The 19,661-nt window shown below is 39.7% G+C and overlaps 1 protein-coding gene across 4 annotated transcripts; it reads right to left on the bottom strand.

Annotated features, from left to right (window-relative positions):
- Nucleotides 1-356: 356 nt before the first annotated feature.
- On the bottom strand, nt 357-19,349 carry GCFC2 (GC-rich sequence DNA-binding factor 2). 4 transcript variants are annotated; one of them, XM_084512907.1, is made up of 18 exons: nt 19,112-19,349; nt 17,141-17,251; nt 15,716-15,874; nt 14,861-15,076; nt 13,761-13,846; nt 12,364-12,479; nt 11,126-11,312; nt 10,079-10,202; nt 7,879-7,957; nt 6,599-6,711; nt 5,780-5,979; nt 4,906-5,059; nt 4,515-4,636; nt 3,627-3,703; nt 2,922-2,988; nt 2,212-2,358; nt 1,828-1,952; nt 357-1,596 (listed from the first exon to the last, which is right to left on the bottom strand). In XM_084512907.1, exons 1-18 carry the CDS (start codon nt 19,332-19,334, stop codon nt 1,482-1,484), a joined length of 2,421 nt encoding a protein of 806 aa, XP_084369033.1. In that variant the 5' UTR covers nt 19,335-19,349; the 3' UTR covers nt 357-1,481. The 4 variants fall into 4 exon arrangements, with proteins under 4 accessions (XP_084369033.1, XP_084369034.1, XP_084369035.1 ...); XM_084512908.1 differs by having other exon boundaries at nt 4,906-5,056; XM_084512909.1 differs by having other exon boundaries at nt 15,716-15,871.
- Between the last annotated feature and the right edge of the window lie 312 nt (nt 19,350-19,661).

Genomic DNA, 19,661 nt, shown 5'->3' with positions numbered 1-19,661 from the left:
ATAAGTCCTTACAAGTACTGCTTAATCCCTTGGAAGCAACATCTACAGAGTTTATTGTAATAGAACATCAATTACAGTTTCCTAGTAGCTTCTTGAGGAGCAAGCTTCAGACCAGATAAAACAAAGCAAGAAAGAATAAAACCATACACTTCTGCTGATTTCAGAGTAGCTTTTTGTGATACTCAGAGGAAAATAAAAATGCAATTATTAGAAAGCAGAATTTGCATAGTACTCCTAATTCTTGAAGGTAATGAGGGGCCCATAGTGCCAAAGTTTTTTCCATATTTCATGTACCAGTCCTGTCACATGTTAAAGAATTGAACTGTAGAGGCTCATTAACATAACAAAACTGTTACTTGTTTTCAAAATAATTGTTTTGGTTTTATTTTAAAAGTCATCTTTTGTCTGTAACACGGATCAGAACTATTTACAATCAAAATCTTTTACAAAAATATATTTTACAATTAAAAAATAAAACAGAACAAACCTACAAGAGTGAAATTCTCATCCCATAAGATTCTGGAGATACAGTTGCAAGTAAACACCCATCAGAATTTGAGATGCTTTAGGGTTTCTACAAGAAAACATCCTTTATATTCTGTTGCATTAATACTGCAAATATACAGAGTTATAAAACATGAGAGATCTAATACAGGTACAGTGAAATAAGGTTCAGGATCTCACCCTGGGAAACAAAAGAGATTTCCCTAGAAGGTGGTTACTAGAAGGTCATGGAGGTTGTGCTTATCCTTCTCACAGTGAAGGTCTATTAGGAGTCTGATAAATCAAGGTGTGACAACTCCAGGTGTGTGCACACAAGTTCAGCCTGGATCAAGTACAAAACTCCCCTATAAGGCACACGCTATCTTAACTACACTTGTTCTTCCCCAGACATTGTGCAACTTCTTACCTCACTAACACCCCATTTACCATCAGTAAACATTGATCAGACTCTTCACTGCACACTGACTTCCTCTGTTTCTCTGTCAATGTCAAAACCCTTGTAACTTTATCAGTTCTTTTCCACTATGGACAACCTAAACGATAACCCTACAAAATTTCTGCAGACAAGTTAGAAGAGTTCAATGGCTGCTGACTCAGAGTGATAGTTAGCAATATAATATTGAAAACAGCTTGTAAAGGTGTCAGCTCTCTAGTAGTGATAAACTTTACTGGAAAGATAGGGAGTGCCTACAATCCTTCCCAGAAGGGTAAAGCAATAAAGCTTTATTGCCATACATTTCAGGATGTCTGCAGTTTACATTGACAACTGTGATTTTTTAAAACACTCCTTAACTTACGAGTAGATGGCAGTAGAATATATTTGGAAAAAAAATCCTCAAGTATTTAGCAATAAAACAGGGACGTCAACTGATCACCACTACATCTTTGGGTAGGCAGAGTCCACTAATTAAACAGAACTTTTTTTAGTGTGAATATCAGGCTTGTTTCAGTAATTTTAAACACTGCTTCAGAAATTCCTACTTCCCAATTATGGATTTAAGATGTTCAAGTTTGTACTCTTCAATGAAGTCTTCAACGATATGCAGAGCCTTGACTTTCACCAACAGAAGAATAACTTCTTTTGTTTCATCACTATAAAAAATGAAAAATTGATACAAAAAATTGATAAAGTACATAAATGTGTTGCTATAACATTAATAAGTTTAAAATGTACTTAGAGAGTCAGGCATCTCTCCTTCACCACCTGTAGTTGGGTGCCCCAGATACATTGATCAGTAGCAGGACCCGAAATCTAGAGCCTCAAACAACATGTTAACATCAAGTATACGAGGAAGTGCAGAATCCCAAGGGATACACACGTACCTTTGGTTATTCTTGTGGAGCACACGTGCACACTGCAGCAAATGCTGGCAGAAGTTCAGTAACTCTGGGAGAGTTGATCCATTTCCAAGATCTTCGAACCATCTTTCTGGGAGGCATGCAACCACCTGTTGAGTCAAAGAATATTCAATAAACCAAGTCCCACTACTTCTGACTGGGTCTTCTTTTGGCAAGTTCAGTCATTATTAGTAGAATGTTTTTTCTTTAAAACCAAAATTATCATTACAAGTAGTTGTTCTTAAAAACCCTTAGACTAACATTTGCTCTAAAATGTTTCACACACCAAGATCAGGCAAAAAATCTTAAATGGTGCATGGTGACACTCCATCTTCAGGCTAATCCTGTCCTCATGAGAAAAAGCCTTACCTTAGTACACTTTTCTATGTTATCTGGCCCTGGTGGTGTGTTTAAGAGGTTCAGAAGAAGGTAACGATTCAGCAGCTTGCTCAGTCCCAAATCACGGACCATGTCTTCCTGTACAATCCCATTCCAAAGAAGAACATTGGAGAGCAGCTGTATTGATGAAAAAACAGAACATGCATACTTGGTGGCTGAGAGCATGGTAAATCAGTTTAAAAACTTTTATCCCTTCATGCATCTAAGTCTCATCTTTAGTACAAATAGACTCCCTAAAGGAGGCAGATCTGAGCAGGAATTAAATCACAGGCATTCAGAAATTCCCAGCTTAGCACTCCAGAAGTAAAACTACACTGAGGGACTTAAACAAATGTGCAGTGAGTATATCCTACAGTAAGGACAGCATTTGTGCTGTAGGCATGTACTGAGGGAACAGACCTGTTAACAGAGTGACAATGACCAACTGATCTGATGCCATGCCACCAGGTCTGGCTGATGCACCCAAGGGAAAGAAAAAAAGAGCAGAACAGATGGTCAAATCAAAGTCTCTTGCAAAATATGTACCAGTTGGGTAAGCAAAGTGCTCATTTCTAGTTTTTTAAATCATCACATGTGGGTCGCTAAAAAGAATACATCCTTCACCAAGAAAAATAGCTACTGTATTAATCTCTCAGGAATCAGATTTGTCTGAAAATACATTACAGGTATTTTTTCTTTACCTTAACAGCTGACCAAAAACGTCTTTCTTGAAATTTTGAACCTGGTGATGATTTGTCTTCCACGGTGCTGGTCATGAAAATAAGAAAAAAGGTGAAATAAGGATTTTGGTTTTTAAAAGAAAATAAGCAGACAATTGATTTCAAACACTGAGGAATATACAATTATGGAAATTCTTCCAGTAGTGACCACCACAGCCAGAATTAAAGGTGCAGAAAAACAGCTGTCACTTTAAACACATTATAATACAAATACTATAAAATCATTTCAGATAAAATTAGCAATTGGAAACACCTCATTCCCATCTCTGAAAGTGTGTTCAGTAATAAGCATCAAGAATATAAACCCTATTTTAGGAATGACATAAGGAATGAAGAGCAGCAGGTGTAAAAGACCACCTAAAAATAACCCAGGCCCTCAGGTACTGTAAATTGCTACAGCAAAACCAGACTGTGGACGGGACCTCAGGTACTGGAAAGCTTTTAGTTACAGGAACAAATAAGCATCAAGTCCACCGTGGAGTCCACATTTACAAACTCCTAACAAGAGTAAAGCTTCATAACCTTTCCTACAATGGAACAGTAGAATGCATGTTTGTCACATTAGTTGCTGATTAATATCTACAATATTTCACCTACATCTGTGAGGAAGAGGTATACAGAAACAAAATTTAAAAGAAAGAGGTAAAAATCCTGGAGTCAGATTACCTTTTAGGATACAGAGGAATAAAAACATCTTCCTCTATAGATTTCTTCATCCTTAGGACAACCTCCTTTATCAAATCCTGTTTAAAAAAAAAAAAAAGAAAGAAAAAAACAGGTCTTCACAAGAAAAAAGACTTCACCTTCCATTTAAAACAATTTCAATTTTGTTAATCTAGGAATGTAACACAGCTATATAGGTGACACTTGCATATAAAACACAGATCACAGCTACATTAAAGAACTGTCAGCAAGTCTCAGCTTTAAACCATCCCTTTTGGATAACCCTTAAGATGATTGTTGGTTTTGTTTTGTTTTATTTCCTGCTGCCTTGTAGCCATGAAATTCTATATAAAAATCACCATAGATAGGAGAGTATGTGTTTTGGGCGGAATGTGTTTAAATTGAGAACATTTTAAGTTTGGGGATTTTTAAATTTTAAGATTTCTGCTGTGAAGAACAGCAAAGAGGAATCCTCTTTTTTCTACTCAATAGCTACTTAAAAAAATCTTACAAGTTGAACACGAGTATTACTAGCATTTATATCTCAGATTCTGAAAGATAATTAAATGCAAAACTGAAACTTCTAACCATTGCTATTGTCATAAGCAAAAAGATTAGATCTATGATCAATGTTTTGATATGTACAGGCAGAACTTTTCTAGGAACAGGGGCTGATTTCTGCCTTAGAAATATCCCATCTTCTACCACCATCAGTAAGGACAGCATCAGACTAGTGAAAGTCAACTATTAAATCTTCTTACTATAAGGTGACGAAACAAGTAATCAGAACTGAAAAACCTCAGGACAATGTTATAAGTGCACATAGGAGCATGCATAGTAAGTGTGGACAGTGGATGAAGTTCTTTTCTCAGTACCACAGGAGCTTTTTACCTCTTTCGCTTTTCTGCCTTCACTTTTGGACGGGACTTGTTTTTCAAAGATATTTCTGCAAAGCTGTACGAGGTTCTCAGTCTGTGAAGTCGATAAAGGATCCCACACATTCTGTACAAATGCTGAAAAACAAAGGAATTTCTTAAATTCATAATATCCAAGTGGTTCTCTGCTCTAGTTTCAAGGCATTAAAACATAATGAAAGCTAACATTTAAAAAGCTAAGCCTCTCATTTACAATAATCTTACAAGAGGCTACTTTAGCCTTATTCTGTGGAACCATGTAATCACTATATCTTGGAATGATTAGATATCTAACATTATCTGATAGTTATCACTTATTGTTTGGTTCCTTACAGCACACAAACATTTTCAAGACAACCTTAACATACCTGCAATTTTTGGTAGAACAGTTTTTTCAATCACTCTAGGCAAGACTTCTTGATCAGGATCATCCTCCCGTTTTGATTCAGATGAGTTTTCGGCATTACTGAATTCTTCTACAGCTCTGAACCAGGGCATCTCTGCCAAGTCTGTAGAACTCTGCTGAAAGATCATTCCTATTAGTTGTCAGCTGGTCAGGACTGAAAAGAAAAGCTCCATGCAAAAATACATCCAGTGATACCACAAAGATTCTCACTTAGTTTTAGATCCATCCTTATCCAATGGGCCAAAACAACAAGTTAAGAAAATTGGTTTTAAACTAGAATTCAAACAGCGGGGCTGTCTTCAAAGAACTCAGGAGAATTCTTTTTACAAGGGATGGTGCAAAAGGGCCAGGGGATAAGGGGAAGAAAGTTAAGAAGATTCTAACTCTGAGATCATTAGAAATTAATGGCTGTGCTATGCACAGGAAGAGCTACACCTCTTTTTTGTATTAGTACAGATTAAAACAATTCATATACAAAAATGACTTGGCAGGAGGAAACGGACCTTCTCCTTCTAAATAAGATACTTTTATCTCAAGCTCTGGAATGCCCCTACAACCCAAATGACAATGTTCCCATCCAGAAGTCTTCCCTGCAAAAAGCAGGCCTCTGCCCTGTCATACTCTGAGCTGCCAGAAATGCTCACAGAGCTCACCAACTACCAAGAACGAATAAAGCAGAAAAGCCAAGTTTACTAAGACAGCACAGACCAGAAACATAACAGGTTTTATGGAGCACTGTCCACTGCTTCAGTGTAATACCTAGAAACCTAGAGGTCATCTCTGCCATATAATACAACCAATTTTTCCATGAAAAGGAAGTTTGATGATGCACCTACCTCAAGAGGATTCCAATTTATTAACTGAACTCTGATCAATGGATTTAAAAGCTTAGGCAGGCAAAAACTGACGTAAGCATCACAGTAAGAGTCAGGAAACTTCTCTTTCCATTCCTGGAATTTCAACAGGATTTTTCTGATGTCACAAAAATCTGCATGTACATCTTCAAAGATTTTCCTACTATCCTCTAAAATGTTATCTATGGATAATATTCATTGGGAATAAAAAGAAACAATCACAATTTATTGAGGCATAAGCTGAATAGTTTATGAATCTATAGGACATAAGTATTTATATGATAATTGCAATTGTCATTTATTTTTCACATATCTTACACTGAAATGTGTTTTAAAATTGGCTCTCTGGAAAACCCTTTTTCAGGAAAAAAAAACAAAACAGAAGACCACAGAAAGACAGACTTCTTTATGAACTATTGCACAGTTTTATACATCCGCTTTGTATCAACTTTGTATCACAGACTTCTGCAATTTCAGACCTGAAAATCCTTCCGCTGTTATCCAGAAAAAAAAAATTATGCTTTTCCCAGCTCCTCCTGACCCACATATTCAAGGCAATTAAAACGTTGAATTAAAATTCATTCATTCCATCTCCAGAAAACGATTTGATTAGACAAAAAACACAACCTTATATCTATTCTACCCAAGTAATTAGTCAGAATTGTCTTAAGGCATTTCTTCTCTGTAGCATAGAAGAAATGACATACAATTCACAAGTATTTCTTCTCTTTCCTTTGAAAATCATTTAAAAAACAGGAAACAAATTTTGTTATCATACGTCATATCAAGACTGGCACCAACCTTTGCTCTCCTGGAATTCAGTCACCTCTGTTGGAGTCAGCTCATCGTCACTTGACATGCCTTCGTGGTGATCGGCTTTTTGTGACTGCTGTCTCACCTGTCGTCTGCAAGTCCTGCATTTGTAATGAACTCGCATGAGTTACCATTCCCCATGCAGATGTGGAAGGAAACTATTGAAAAACAATCCGAGTTCAGGAATACACTAAAAACATGTGGTGAGAACAAGAACTTAAGGAAATGCAGTGGGGAAGCAGCAGTAATAAGGAGCAAGAACTGTGGAACAAGGAGGTACTTTGTGAGCTGACATAAAGGAGGTTACAAGAACGTCTCATCTTCCTCATCGCCACACAGGAACCTTCACTACACCTCATCCCTACCGAGGCCTCTAACAACTCATTCCACCTGGAACACCAGACATCTAGCATGGTACTGGAGATACTACCTCTGACAGTCTTAGTACGTAGGGAACTACTGAGCCCTCAACAGTCTGTCACTGTGGTTCCAGATAGCTTGTGCAACAGCCCACATAAAAATTGTGGCAGCTCAAAAAATGCTATTGCCATGGCACCAAGCATCCTAACAGCTTGCAAAATCAACAGCTTACATGTCACATAGAAATTGTATATGTCATGCAAATGACATGCATAAATACCTCACGTATTTATATCAATTAGCAGTAACGGTTCACTTTAATTAAGAGGTTTTTAGCACATTGCTGCTTTTTAAGTTACTGGAAGCTTTGAAACTCAGTTGCATTGGTACTTTGACTCGTAACCGTGCTTTGCAGTAAGAAATTTGGAATTGGAATGGATGAAAAACAGTCTCTGAACACTAAAACCCAAGACGTAGTATCTAGCCTACACTGACTGAAGATAGGCTTGACGTTGTACTGCTTCATTCACCACCACCACCCCCCCAGCAGCAACAGTAATCCCAGACTCTTTTTGTTACTTATGCAATAATACAAAAACGTATTTCTGAATAAGGTCACAGTATTACCTATTACACCAGGGAGAGAAAAAACTCCTCTCGCATAGTTTTGTAATCAGCCATACTTAAAAACAAGGTATTTTAAAATAAAACAATCTAAATTAGCAATGGAGAGAATTACATTAATAAATAGATTTTCCAAATGCTTTGAGCTCTGGAAGGCAAATACATTTTTTTGGGTGTAATCTTATTTAGTAATCCTGCAGATTTACATTCATCACTGATTAGTTACAGGAAGCTAGTGTACCACACATTTATCAGAATTAGCTGTACATATACATAATAGCTACCTTCGGTGTTCACATGTTTTCAGAATCTCCATCTTTTCATCACCTTCCAATCCGCCATTAGTTGGTTTGTCTTTCCCAGCTAACAGAAGACAGAAACAGACAAAAGAAAAGAGTATGATTTAAGAGTTCCTATTTTCTCAAATGCAAAAATGATTCTCCTCCTATTGTTTTTCATCTGGAAAATAACCAAAGAAAACAAAACCTCCTGATCAAAAATTGTAACAGTCTCCAGGGTAAAGCACAGCAAATATTGCATGTTAAATGCATGATAGTCAGATGTGGCTGTTCCTTTGTAACAGCTGATGGAAGGGGGTTTGAAAACATTCCAGCCAATAATCACCGCTTCCCAGTCCTGGTTGGAAACAGAACTGTCTTTCACAATCTGCTCCTAGCAGCACGAACAGCATGTGTAGGGACTTAATTAGCCTGTATGTTAAAAAAATGAAACTATGCAATAAATTGAATAACTTCAGAGTTTTAGTTCCAACACTGCAATGGATGTTAAATCCCCAATTTACATTATTCAAGATCATTGTATTGCAATTTCAAGACTAGTCAGTTCCTCACTATCTCCTGTTATTTGTGTCTCCTTGTGTGATCCAAATTACCCATACTCTGATTCTTCAGCCCAACAGAGAAATAAAAACTCGAAGCATTTTCTATTTGGACATTCATTTGTATCAGTATCAGCTGGCTGGCGTGTGCACAACATACAAAAAAGCATCCTACTCTCAAGTATTCCAGTATAAGAAAAAACATCATTTCCACTAAATTAAAACACAACTAGGAACATAACAATTAAAAGCTCTGTTAAACATTCAAGTACAGTTCCATTTGTAATAAACTGAAAATAAAAAAAATTAATAGCTGCTATTGACACAAACAAGTACTCTTTTGTTCTAAGCACCTGCTGTCAGTCTACCACACCATTTTACAAAATTACACATGCCGTTGGTTCTCTAATCAGCCTTTTGTCCTGTGTAGTCAGAGCACTGAATCCATGGCTGGTTGTTACCAGAAACTGGTGCATCTGGCCTCCATCTGTTCACAGAACCTCCAAGTGTATCGCTGTTTGCTTTGCCTAAACAGCTTTAAACGGGATTTTTTGTTTGTTTCTTTAAACAGCAACAGCTAAAGATTCACACTGCACACAAACAATGCCATCAGCATGGAAAGAAAACACGAGATTAGAAAATTGTTATCGCTTTTCCTACAGCAACTAAAAGATTAGTTGTGTTTTGGATAAAATCCTTACACAGAAAAGCTTCTTTCTTCATGTCCTTCTCTTCATATAATTGTCACTGAAGAGTCTGAAATCTGTATTGTGAGCATACACTGAGCCTTAAAGACACCCTAATGTAAAGTCATGTTGCCCAGTAAATGCATTGCTTTTTCACAGATTCACAAGTGGCAGAACACTGTGCCAGCAAGCTTTCAGAGAATCACAGAATGGCTTGGGTTAGGAAGGGACCTTCAAGATCATCCAGTTCCAACCCCCTGCCATGGGCAAGGACACCAGCCACTAGATCAGGTTGCTCACGGTCTCATCTAACGTGGCCTTGAACACCTCCAGGGATGGAGCATCCACAGCTTCTCTGGGCAACCTGTGCCAGTGCCTCACCACCCTGAGTGTGAAGAATTGCCTCCCAACCTTTAATCTCACTCTCCTCTATTAGTATAAAATCATTCCCCCTTGTCCAGTTATCTGACTTAGCAAGAGATAGTTCTCCATCTTTTTTATAAGCCCCTTTTAAGTATTGAAAAGCTGCAATAAGGCCACTCTGGAGATCTCTCTTCTTCAGGCTGAACACCCCAGCTCTCTCAGCCTTCCTTCATAGCAGAGGTGCTTCAGCCCTCTGATCAACTTCATGGCCCTCCTCTGGACCTGTTAATCTTTCCCCAGCTTAAGACCTACTAGAAAACTGACTCCATGTCTCCTTTCAAATACTGAGATAATTGCCAGGATTAATAAGTCAAAATTAGTACTTGGTCATGTTATATTCACTATTATATCAGAAAACATTATGGGCCTTGCTGAGGTAAGGATTTCAACTGAGATATAGTGCAACGTGGTTACTGACAAATGGAAGAGGAAAGAAGATGAAAAGTAAGAATAAAATACCATCCAAAAATTAACTGTGTATTTCTGCTTAAAGATTGACTGTTTCAATAAGAAAGTAACTCGTGACTTCATACTAACTTGTCAGATGCTGAATATAAGCAGATTCAATTTTCAGCTCATCTTGCCTTCGTTTCAACACTGCCATGGCTCGTTGCTGAAGAAGTGCATGTGCAGCCAATTCCAGCTCATTAATGTATTTCAGCTGAAATACAGCAAACAGTAATCAGGTTTGAAATAAAATGAAAAAAGAAAGAACAAAGTGTTTCCGTGGATTTTCAACCACAGTAGTGAAATTAGAACCAAAGTACTAAAGATTGAAAGTTCCTACTCACTGGAGGTTTTCAGGCATTTTTTTTTTTTAAATTACGACTGAAAAATAAATTAAATTGCTTATCACCGAATTACGTAAGACTTTATGGAAAAGCACTCAACAGGACACTTGTGTAACACTTAGTTTCCTTTCAGTTTGTCTTTGAGCCACTAGCCATTAAAAGAGAAATACTAACAAGCACTTACTCTCTTTAGAGTTACACAAAAAGACTCACAGTTGCAATGCAATTGATGTAAAATAGATTTGATACCACTGTCTACACAGGACACTTTCACTAAAGCTGAACTTTAGGCAGCCTCTCCCCACGTCCAAACCTTTCCTCCTCTTTTTATATAGATAATGTTTCAGGGAACAGATAGAGCAGATAACAGACAAATCCCTACATAGCTCAACTAAATCAATCCCAATTCAAACCTAACATGAAATCCTTATTACCTCTATTACATAACAGAAGTCACATACATTTTGAGATCCCGAATGTGAATTTAAGCCCTACCTCTTGTTCAACTTCAGCACACTCTAGTTACTGTACACACACAAAACTCCCTCCAGTAAGGTTTTGGTTTTATCCACCAAACTCTAGGTGAGACCACAGCCCAAGTCAGTAAACGTATACTAGCCTGATCATTACTTTAGGTCATGGTGAGGGTTGGTTTGTTTCTCTTTATTTTTGTTTCCTGTTGTATTCAAATTTCTGAGTTTGTAATTGGGTAGTGTCCTTTTTACAAGAATTCTCATCTTACATTGAAAGAATGCACCTTTATCATGATTTAAAAAAAAAAAAAGATACATACTTTTTCATTCAAACAGTTTATCAGGTTCTCTACATATGTCTTCATGCCCCTGTAGAATTTGTAATTCAAAGCAGCATCTGAATTCTTCTCCAGTTCCTCGACAGTCATCTTTGAACTTTCAATGTCCTGCATATATTTTTCATACTCCCTCTGGTGGGCACAGTGCACATCCTGCAATGATGTTATCCTAAAAAAGAAACACCCAGAAAATATTGCCAAGTTAACAGTTAATGCATTCCAAAACATTTTTCCCACTAAAATAAAGTATAAAACATTTGCCTGTGCTAAGAATAGCACTTGTATTTGAGCTAAGAAGCATTGGAAGTTAAACGCACGCCAGCACTTGCAAGAGTATGGGGTGTGGGCAAGCGTTGTGCTTTGGAGAATCAAATGTCACTTATCTGAGTTTTGAAAGCACCACTGACATTTTACCTAGATTCCTCAATACACCGTGCCTCCCAAAACCATGAGAAGTTGAGTGATATCACATTAAATTGATTCTAGGCAACAAATTCTGTAAAACTATAGCACATGTCAGTATGTCCACAACTGCTTCTGGCTGAGCTGGCTCTGAAGGATGACAGGGGATGGCTTACCTTGGGATGCCCGACCCCAGCTGTCCTGCCCAAACACCTTTTTGGTGTTCACCTTCACCCAGATTCACACCTTCAGCCAGGGACATTTCAGCTGCCCATACAGCAGCTGCTGAATAGCTGAAGAGAAGTCACAGCTTGCAAACTAAGGGGATCATAACATGGCTTGGAAGGGACCTTTAAAGATGATCTAGTCCCATCAAGACAGGTCCTAAACAGGCTGCATAGGTTGTGCTGCTGCTTTAGGAAATACTAAGCTATTTTTGCAGCTGGTGTTCACTGTGAGAGGGATAGGATAGCTGGTAATCAGTGTGAGAGGGATACGATAGACAGCTGCATCTGCCCTGGTTGAAGTTTTCCATGCTTGGCAAAGTTAATGTTGTACCTATACTCCTGTAAGAACTACTAGCAAGCACAAGGATCCGCTGCTTTATTCTAGGTAATATAATGCTACTGAAAAGTCCATATACTCTAACAACAAAGCATTGCTAAGTTAAAAGTTTATAACACTGTGCTAGACATAACTGGCATGTTAATCCAGAAATCCTCCGATATTCAGGAGAAAGAATAACAAGCTGTCATCTCTCCTTCTGCAACAAAATGAACACAGACATCTCAGAAGTTAATTCTAAAATCAGTTTTTACCTTTCAGTCAGTCGCTTTTTTACAATTTCCAAGCTCACAGGTGGTAAGGAAACAGAGGTATCAAACTTGGGTTTAGCTGGTTGAGATTTACACAGGGAAGCATCACTGTAAATTTCCTGCAAGAATTGTAACTGTTAATTTTTAAGACAAATTTAATGAGTTTAATAAACAACTTATACAAGTTCTGCCTCTGCAGCTTTAGAGATCAACGAGACAATCTGAACATCCAAGACATACGATAAAAACATACATATTTCAAGGATTAATTTTTTTTTTTTTGTAAAACAAAAGCAAGGAAAATATAAGAACTGTATATACATTGCATCAATACAGAGTATACATAAACAAACAGCACAAAATAAGTTGTAATTTAGGGTGCATTAAAGTTGCTCTCTTCTTGGTCTGAGTATCTTAATCACTCTAGTGATACAAAACGACAGCTGAGACCTCACTAGTACTACAATTTTATACATAAAATGTAGAAATCATGAAGTACAGTTAAGCAGCGATAAGGACAGAATTTTCATTCTGAAAACTCAGCTTGACTGTAATTGTAACTAAAAAAGGATTCCAAGCATTTTAGCTTATAATTTACAAGACATACTACATTCTAAAACAGTAGAAACTTGTAAGTTAAAGCCTGACCAAAACACAATTAACTGAAGCAATCAAGTGCATGACTAACAAGGTTTGCAACAGTTTTTGCCATTTGCTGATCAGCAGAAATTAAGGATTTTGCAGAAACAAGTGGGGCATGAGGACCAATCACACTGGATTTGAAACTCAAAAGATCGATGCAACTTTCCCCCAATCTTCTGACTACTCCTATTTAACAAGCAGTGTTTTCTACAATTAACCAGTTTTTTATTTCAAAAGGGACATTCAGATTTTCCTAGTCTGATCCAGAATACACGATTTAAGCCAGAAAAAAAACCTCCTCAGAAAACACCTTTGTCAGTTATTTAACAGAAAAAAAAAAAAAAGACCATTCTGCCTAACTGGGGAAAAAAAAAAAAAAAAAAAAAAAAAAAAAAAACAGCCTCTGATTGCCACACAAGAGCAATTTAGCATTGATGAAATAGCCAATTTGACTTTGCATCTTTCTATACTGCAGTATGTGAAAAATCTTGCTGTCAAAATCCCTGGGCTCATCTCTGCTTCTCCCAAGGTGTTCCTTCACAAATTGGTAACCCCTCAAGGCATTACAATACCCTTCTTCTGAACAGCAATGCAGAGATCACAAATTGTCATTATCACCTTTTCCTGGAATAACCAGCACCTAACTTCCTAAAAATCTCTTATGACTTGGCAGAAAGGAGATACCACTCCAGAACAAGCTCTCTTCTCTAGCCTATGAGCAAAAAGCAACTTTCAGTGGTTAAGAAAGCACATATCACCTGAGAGAGCCTGACAGCTTTCTTTATTTGCTGTTCTTCCCACTTCATTTGTGCTTCATCTTCACTTGACTCATCACTAACAGACACTGGAAGTAAAAACAATCATTAGTACAGTAATTAAGTCCTTACCTACCTCCCTATTCCCTGACCAATACTCCTCCTCCCTCAAAAACACCACTTCCCACAGCCATTACTGAGAAGTGACGTACACAAAAAATAGCAGATGAGAAGTCTGCACATGAAGGACTTTGAAACTGGAAGCCTTGGAAATGGCAATTGGAATTTGTAGAATTGATATCAATATTAATTTTCTCTACATACTGTTTTTCAGACAACTAATACAGCAGTACCAGGAGCACAAACGCCTCACTTATGTTTCAAAGCAAAGTTATATAAAATGTAAGTACAGTTAGACTGTAACAGGGGACATTATACAGAGCAAATCCCTGAGTGTTCCAAAATGTATGCTCTACTACAGATACAAAAGTATCTCATTAGCATTGATTAGAATTACAGAATTAGCTCATAGCTACGCAATCCTTATAACCATTATTAAAATAAGAACAAAATTAGTCTACAAGTATGGCAAACCAGTGCTTCATAAACGAAACCACAAGCAGCCAGACAAGTTTAAAAACCAGTGGAAGAGCCACATATGCTTTGTGTGCAATAGGCTTGTTTACTTCTGAAGGACTGTCTTGTTCAGGGATTATTTTTTTCCTCCACATTTTCAAGAGACATAACATCAACGTGAAAAGACCACTGGGTAGAATGGAGAGTAAGTAGGAAACAAGATTTAGAAAGTTTCCATAGGACAATTGTTCTTACACCAGTTTTATATATTTTAAATATGATGTCTCCAACAAGGTGGTTTTTTTTTTCCTTCAAGTCAACAAGGTCAAGAATCTTTGTAAAAGTTTTTCCTCAAGGCATCCTGCACCCCTACATAAGTGAAATCTAAAGCAGGTAAATGTCTCATATAAAACTCAAGCATCAACTTTACAGCCTTTTGCCAAGACTCCCCAGGAGCAAGTTCTCTCATTCTTCCAGATGTCAGCAAAACAAGAACACAGCCAATGGGAAAAATGGCCTGAACTCACCCATGTGTTCAGTCATTCTCTGCCTAAGAGTTCTCATTTTCGGAGCAAAACTGAGATTCTTCATATCAGACTCGTCTTCACTCTCTTCACTGCTTTCTCTTCTCCGAGAAACCTGATGACCATTTGAAACATCCAGTGGAAGATAATCAGCCTGCGTCCTGGCTAAGTGACGTTTCCTCCGAGCAGACTCAATACAGGCGGCACTGGGGATATTAACTGCATTGAAGAGAAAAAAAAATCCAAGTAATGCTCTGTATTGTTCCTAATGTCAATAACCACCACAATTCAAGTTCACTGTACAATTCTGAATATAGGACAAGATATTTTTCTTGGAACCTTACCATATAATATTGTAAGTGAATATTAGCAGGTGGAAAGACAGCCTTAAAAAGCAGCTCCATCCAGAAAACAAAACTCAGACTTTTTCTTTCAAATAATCATTAGCCTGTTGTCCTTCTTTCCATCCCTTCAAAGGATCAAAGTTATTGAACTAATGCAGTTTACAAAGAAACCCAAAATTTACAAATACGACAGCATAGATGAGGTTAAATTCTAATCTCAAAGTGAATTATACATCATTAGACAGCAGTTTTTTCACTGCCTTTCTTGCAAAAGGAATGGTTATAATTTTTATTCCATTTCCTGAAATTAACACAGAACCACAAACACATGCAGTTAAAAATATTGGGGAACTATTCCTGTGCTTTCAGAAGCACAACTCAGCAGAAACAAGATGCTTACATCTTACATGACTTCAGTTTACTGGGATTCATCTCACTCGTCTTGTCATGTACTTTCAAACAAAAGAAGTTGTAGTATTACTTCTGAAAAAAAATAAATACATCCATCACTGACCTGGTGATAAATCCTTTCTCCTCCCTGGAGGAGTGGATTCATTTTCAGAGTCTGCACTGTTGTTGTCCTCACTTTGTGAAGAATAACTTTCCTCTTCCTTCTTCTCTTCATCTGTGTCTTCACTGTTACCAGTTCCAGGCTCCAAGTCACAGATTTCTGCTTTAAGTGAAAGAAGTAAGACATGATTTCAGTTTTGGCTGCTGAAATGTGATGTGCCACTAACTATTTTACTAAGTCACTATTTAGTTACTAGTAACTGTTTGGACCGTATGACCAAAGACTGGTCACACATCTATTTTCACCCATCCTTATCAAAACAGGCCAAACCTTCACACATTCCAATACAGTTATTTACAGCCCAAATCTCATTTAAATCTGGAATTGAAGCATCTGTGGCAGCCCTGAACTAACACATTCTTCTAAGAGACAGAGCACATTTGTACACACAAGAGCAACACATGAGCTCCCAGCTGACATCTGATTTATGTCTTCATAGGTCACAGCTTCATTTCATAAAGGGGGGTGGCTTGATTGTTTTTAGCATTAACAATGAGGGAGTCTGTACTTGAGTTGTAAAGATTCATGCATGTCTTGTCTCCGATTTTATTAGAATTCTTTAAAAACACTAGTTTCTCTTCATCTGCCACTACATCTTCAGTAAGTCATCAAACTACCGAACAACAGAACGTGCCACTAGTTGTAAGAGTAAGGCATACTTTTACAAGAAGTTACTGAAGATTTATTTGAACCACAAAGGAAATTGTATCTCATCCTAGTTTATTTTTATCTAGCAGCAGCATTAGCAACATATCTGTGAATTGCCACAAGCGTCAAAAAGGTAAATAGCAGGGAAGAAAACATCTTAGACACACTGCTAAAAGAGACAAACCCCAAATCCCACTAAGAAACTCTACTGTTATTCAGTAACACTTAGAATATTAACAGAACAATCAAGGCTATTGATGGTATCCAATTAAGATATCCACATTTTAATAGCAAATGGTTTAATAACACAAAGTTTAAGATTTCCCTTAAGCTCCACCAAACAAAATCTTACTAAGCTCACATTTGATCTCAATATTTGCACTAAGAGAAAGTGTTAACCGACAGTAACTAGCATTGAATAGTTACTACGGTTTGAAAGATACATTTGTCACATTTTTAATGTTGATATTTTACAGAGATTTTGCATACTCAGCTCTTCTCAAGAAGAGCCCCCAAGTTGTAACCCTCTTTTAGCAAGGTCAGTACGGGGGAAAAAAATCGTAGAAACATTAAAATTATAAGCTTGTAAAGTAACATTGCAAGTATCATCCTAGATTCAAATAACAAACAGAAAACATCTAACAATCTTGACACAATACTCTTAATTTACTGATTTCATAAAACTAACGTAGAAAATCTTTTAACAATAGAAGTACTTACTTTTGCTTTCTTCTGCTTCTCTCTGTGCAGGCAGCAGGCTTTTCTTCTTTTGAATTCTAAAGGTTACTTCATTAAAGGACGGCTTTTTGATTTTGAAAAGGTCTTCATCACCTGTAGAGATAAAACAGAATGCCTCAGACATATCAACATAGCACATATATATATGCGTGTGTGTGTATAAATATATATATATAAAGCAAATAATCCTTATATGTGTACTCAGCATACATTTTGAAGCTCTGACTGCATTAAGTCTAATTCTATCACTTTATCACTCAGGATCCATTACTTCTGAATTCACATCTTTGGAGCTTAGCCTCCTTGATACACCAACACCTCCCCAAGGCCATTTCCTCCTGCCCTATCACTTGTCACCTGAGAAAAGAAACCAACACCCTCTTCACTGCAGCCTCCTCTCAGGTAGTTGTAGAGAGCAGCGAGGTCTCCCCTGAGCCTCCTCTTCTCCAGACTATGCAACCCCAGTTCCCTCAGCTGCTTCTCCTGTTTTCTAGTCCCTTCACCAGCTTCATTGCTGTTCTCTGAATGCAGATAACTTCTCTGAGCTCCAGCAGCTCAATATCCTTATTGCAGCAAGCTACCTTCCCATTTTTTCCAAGTTTTATCTATCTCTACAAAACTTTTCAGTGTGTGCCACAAGCACACAAAGAGGCATCAAAGTGCTGTTACAGATAGATGCACCTCTCCTAAACCCCACAACATTCATAACATAGGATCCCAGCTTGTGTTCAGAGGAAGGTGCACAGAAGGGACCTGTAGTCCACCAAGCAACCAACACCCCCACTGTACTGGGCTTACGTGGCAAGGGTTTGGTAGCAGGGGGCTACAGGGGTGGCCTCTGTGAGAACAGCTCTGGTGAGGCCGCACCTCGAGTACTGTGTTCAGTTTTGGGCCCCTCGCTACAAGAAGGACATCGAGGTGCTTGAGCGGGTGCAGAGAAGGGCGACGAAGCTGGTGAGGGGCCTGGAGAACAAGTCCTACGAGGAGCAGCTGAGGGAGCTGGGCTTGTTCAGCCTGGAGAAAAGGAGGCTCAGGGGCGACCTTATCGCTCTTTTTAGGTACCTCAAGGGAGGCTGTAGCGAGGTGGGGGTTGGCCTGTTCTCCCACGTGCCTGGTGACAGGACGAGGGGGAATGGGTTTAAGTTGAGCCAGGGGAGTTTTAGGCTAGATGTTAGGAAGAACTTCTTCACTGAAAGGGTTGTGAGGCACTGGAACAGGCTGCCCAGGGAAGTGGTGGAGTCACCATCCTTGGAAGTCTTCAAAAGACGTTTAGATGTAGAGCTTAGGGATATGGTTTAGTGGAGGGCTGTTAGCGTTAGGTTGGAGGTTGGACTCGATGACCTTGAGGTCTCTTCCAACCTAGAAAAATTCTGTGAAATTCTGTGATTCTGTGAAGAATCCAGAAGCTGCCCCATGTCAGATCGGAACCTGCTCAAGCCAGCTCTAAAGGGCCCATCACTGGGCAGAGCCGAGTCCTGTGGCCTGTGGAGGGGCCCCTGGTGGAGCAGGCTGTCCCCCTGCAGCCCATGGGTCCCACATGGAGCAGATCTCCATGCTGCAGCCCGTGGAGGAGCCCCCGGTGGAGCAGGTGGATGTGGCCTGGAGGAGGCTGTGGCCCATGGAGAGCCCCCGCAGGAGCAGGCCCCAGGCCGGAGCTGCAGCCCGTGGAGAGGAGCCCATGCAGGAGCAGGGGCCTGGGGGGAGCTGCCGCCCACCCCTGGGGGACCCGTGCTGGAGCAGTTTGCTCCTGGGGGATGGACCCCGTGGGACGGAGCCGTGTGGGAGCAGGTCTTGAAGAGCTGCTGCCTGTGGGCAGCCCATGAGCTATCTCCCTGCCCTCATCTCACCCCCGAGCCCTTTTCACCCCATTTTCCCTCCTTCCAGGAGGGGCAGCGCCGGAGCAGTTGATGCAGACTCCATCAGGAGAACCCCCCCCCGCCCTTCGCTCCTCACCTTCCCGCTCCTCCTCGCTCCCGAAGCTCAGCACCCCCGCCCGGCTCCGCACCGGCCCCTCCGCAGCGGCGGTGCCGGGATCCTGCGGCGGAGCAGAAGCAGGGGCAGGAGCAGGGGCACGGCCAGGGGCAGGCTCAGCCCCCGGTTCCTCCTCGCTGCTGCTGCTGCCGCTGGAGGCCGGGCGGCGCCGGGCGCTGAAGGTGCGCGGAGCCCGGCGGAACATGGCGCGGGGCGGGCCCGGCACCGGCTGCGTGCTGAGGGTGCGCGGCGGCCGCAGGCTCGGCCCCCTGAGGGGCGAGCTCCGCCTCAGGGCCCCGGGGAAGGGGGGAAGGGCCTTGCACAACCTGAGGGGAGAGTGAAAAGCGTCCCTCAGCTTCCAGTTGAAGGGGTTTTGTGGGTGGTTAATCGCTCAAACGCGTGAAAATAAAATTTATCTGAAGGGCTACGCGTGTGTTCGTGGTGGGGGTGGCCTTGCGGGGTGCCTTCCCCCGCCCCTCAGCTTGGTGCTATGTAGTTGTCAAAAAAAAAAACACAAAACAGTCACGTTTTT

This window comes from Aythya ferina (genome assembly GCF_964211825.1).
Source record: "Aythya ferina genome assembly, chromosome: 3".
NCBI lineage: Eukaryota > Metazoa > Chordata > Aves > Anseriformes > Anatidae > Aythya > Aythya ferina.
The sequence above is the reverse complement of the archived record's forward strand: the minus strand, read 5'-3'. Positions and strand labels throughout refer to the sequence as shown.

Excerpts from the sequence above, each read along its gene's own strand:
- GCFC2 (XM_084512907.1), bottom strand. The coding sequence starts at position 19,334 with ATGTTCCGCCGGGCTCCGCGCACCTTCAGCGCCCGGCGCCGCCCGGCC. Across the intron at positions 5,980-6,598 it reads TGAATTCCAGGAGAGCAAAG|ATAACATTTTAGAGGATAGT; the intron begins GTTGGTGCCAGT and ends TATTATCCATAG. Across the intron at positions 5,060-5,779 it reads TAAATTGGAATCCTCTTGAG|CAGAGTTCTACAGACTTGGC; the intron begins GTAGGTGCATCA and ends ATGATCTTTCAG.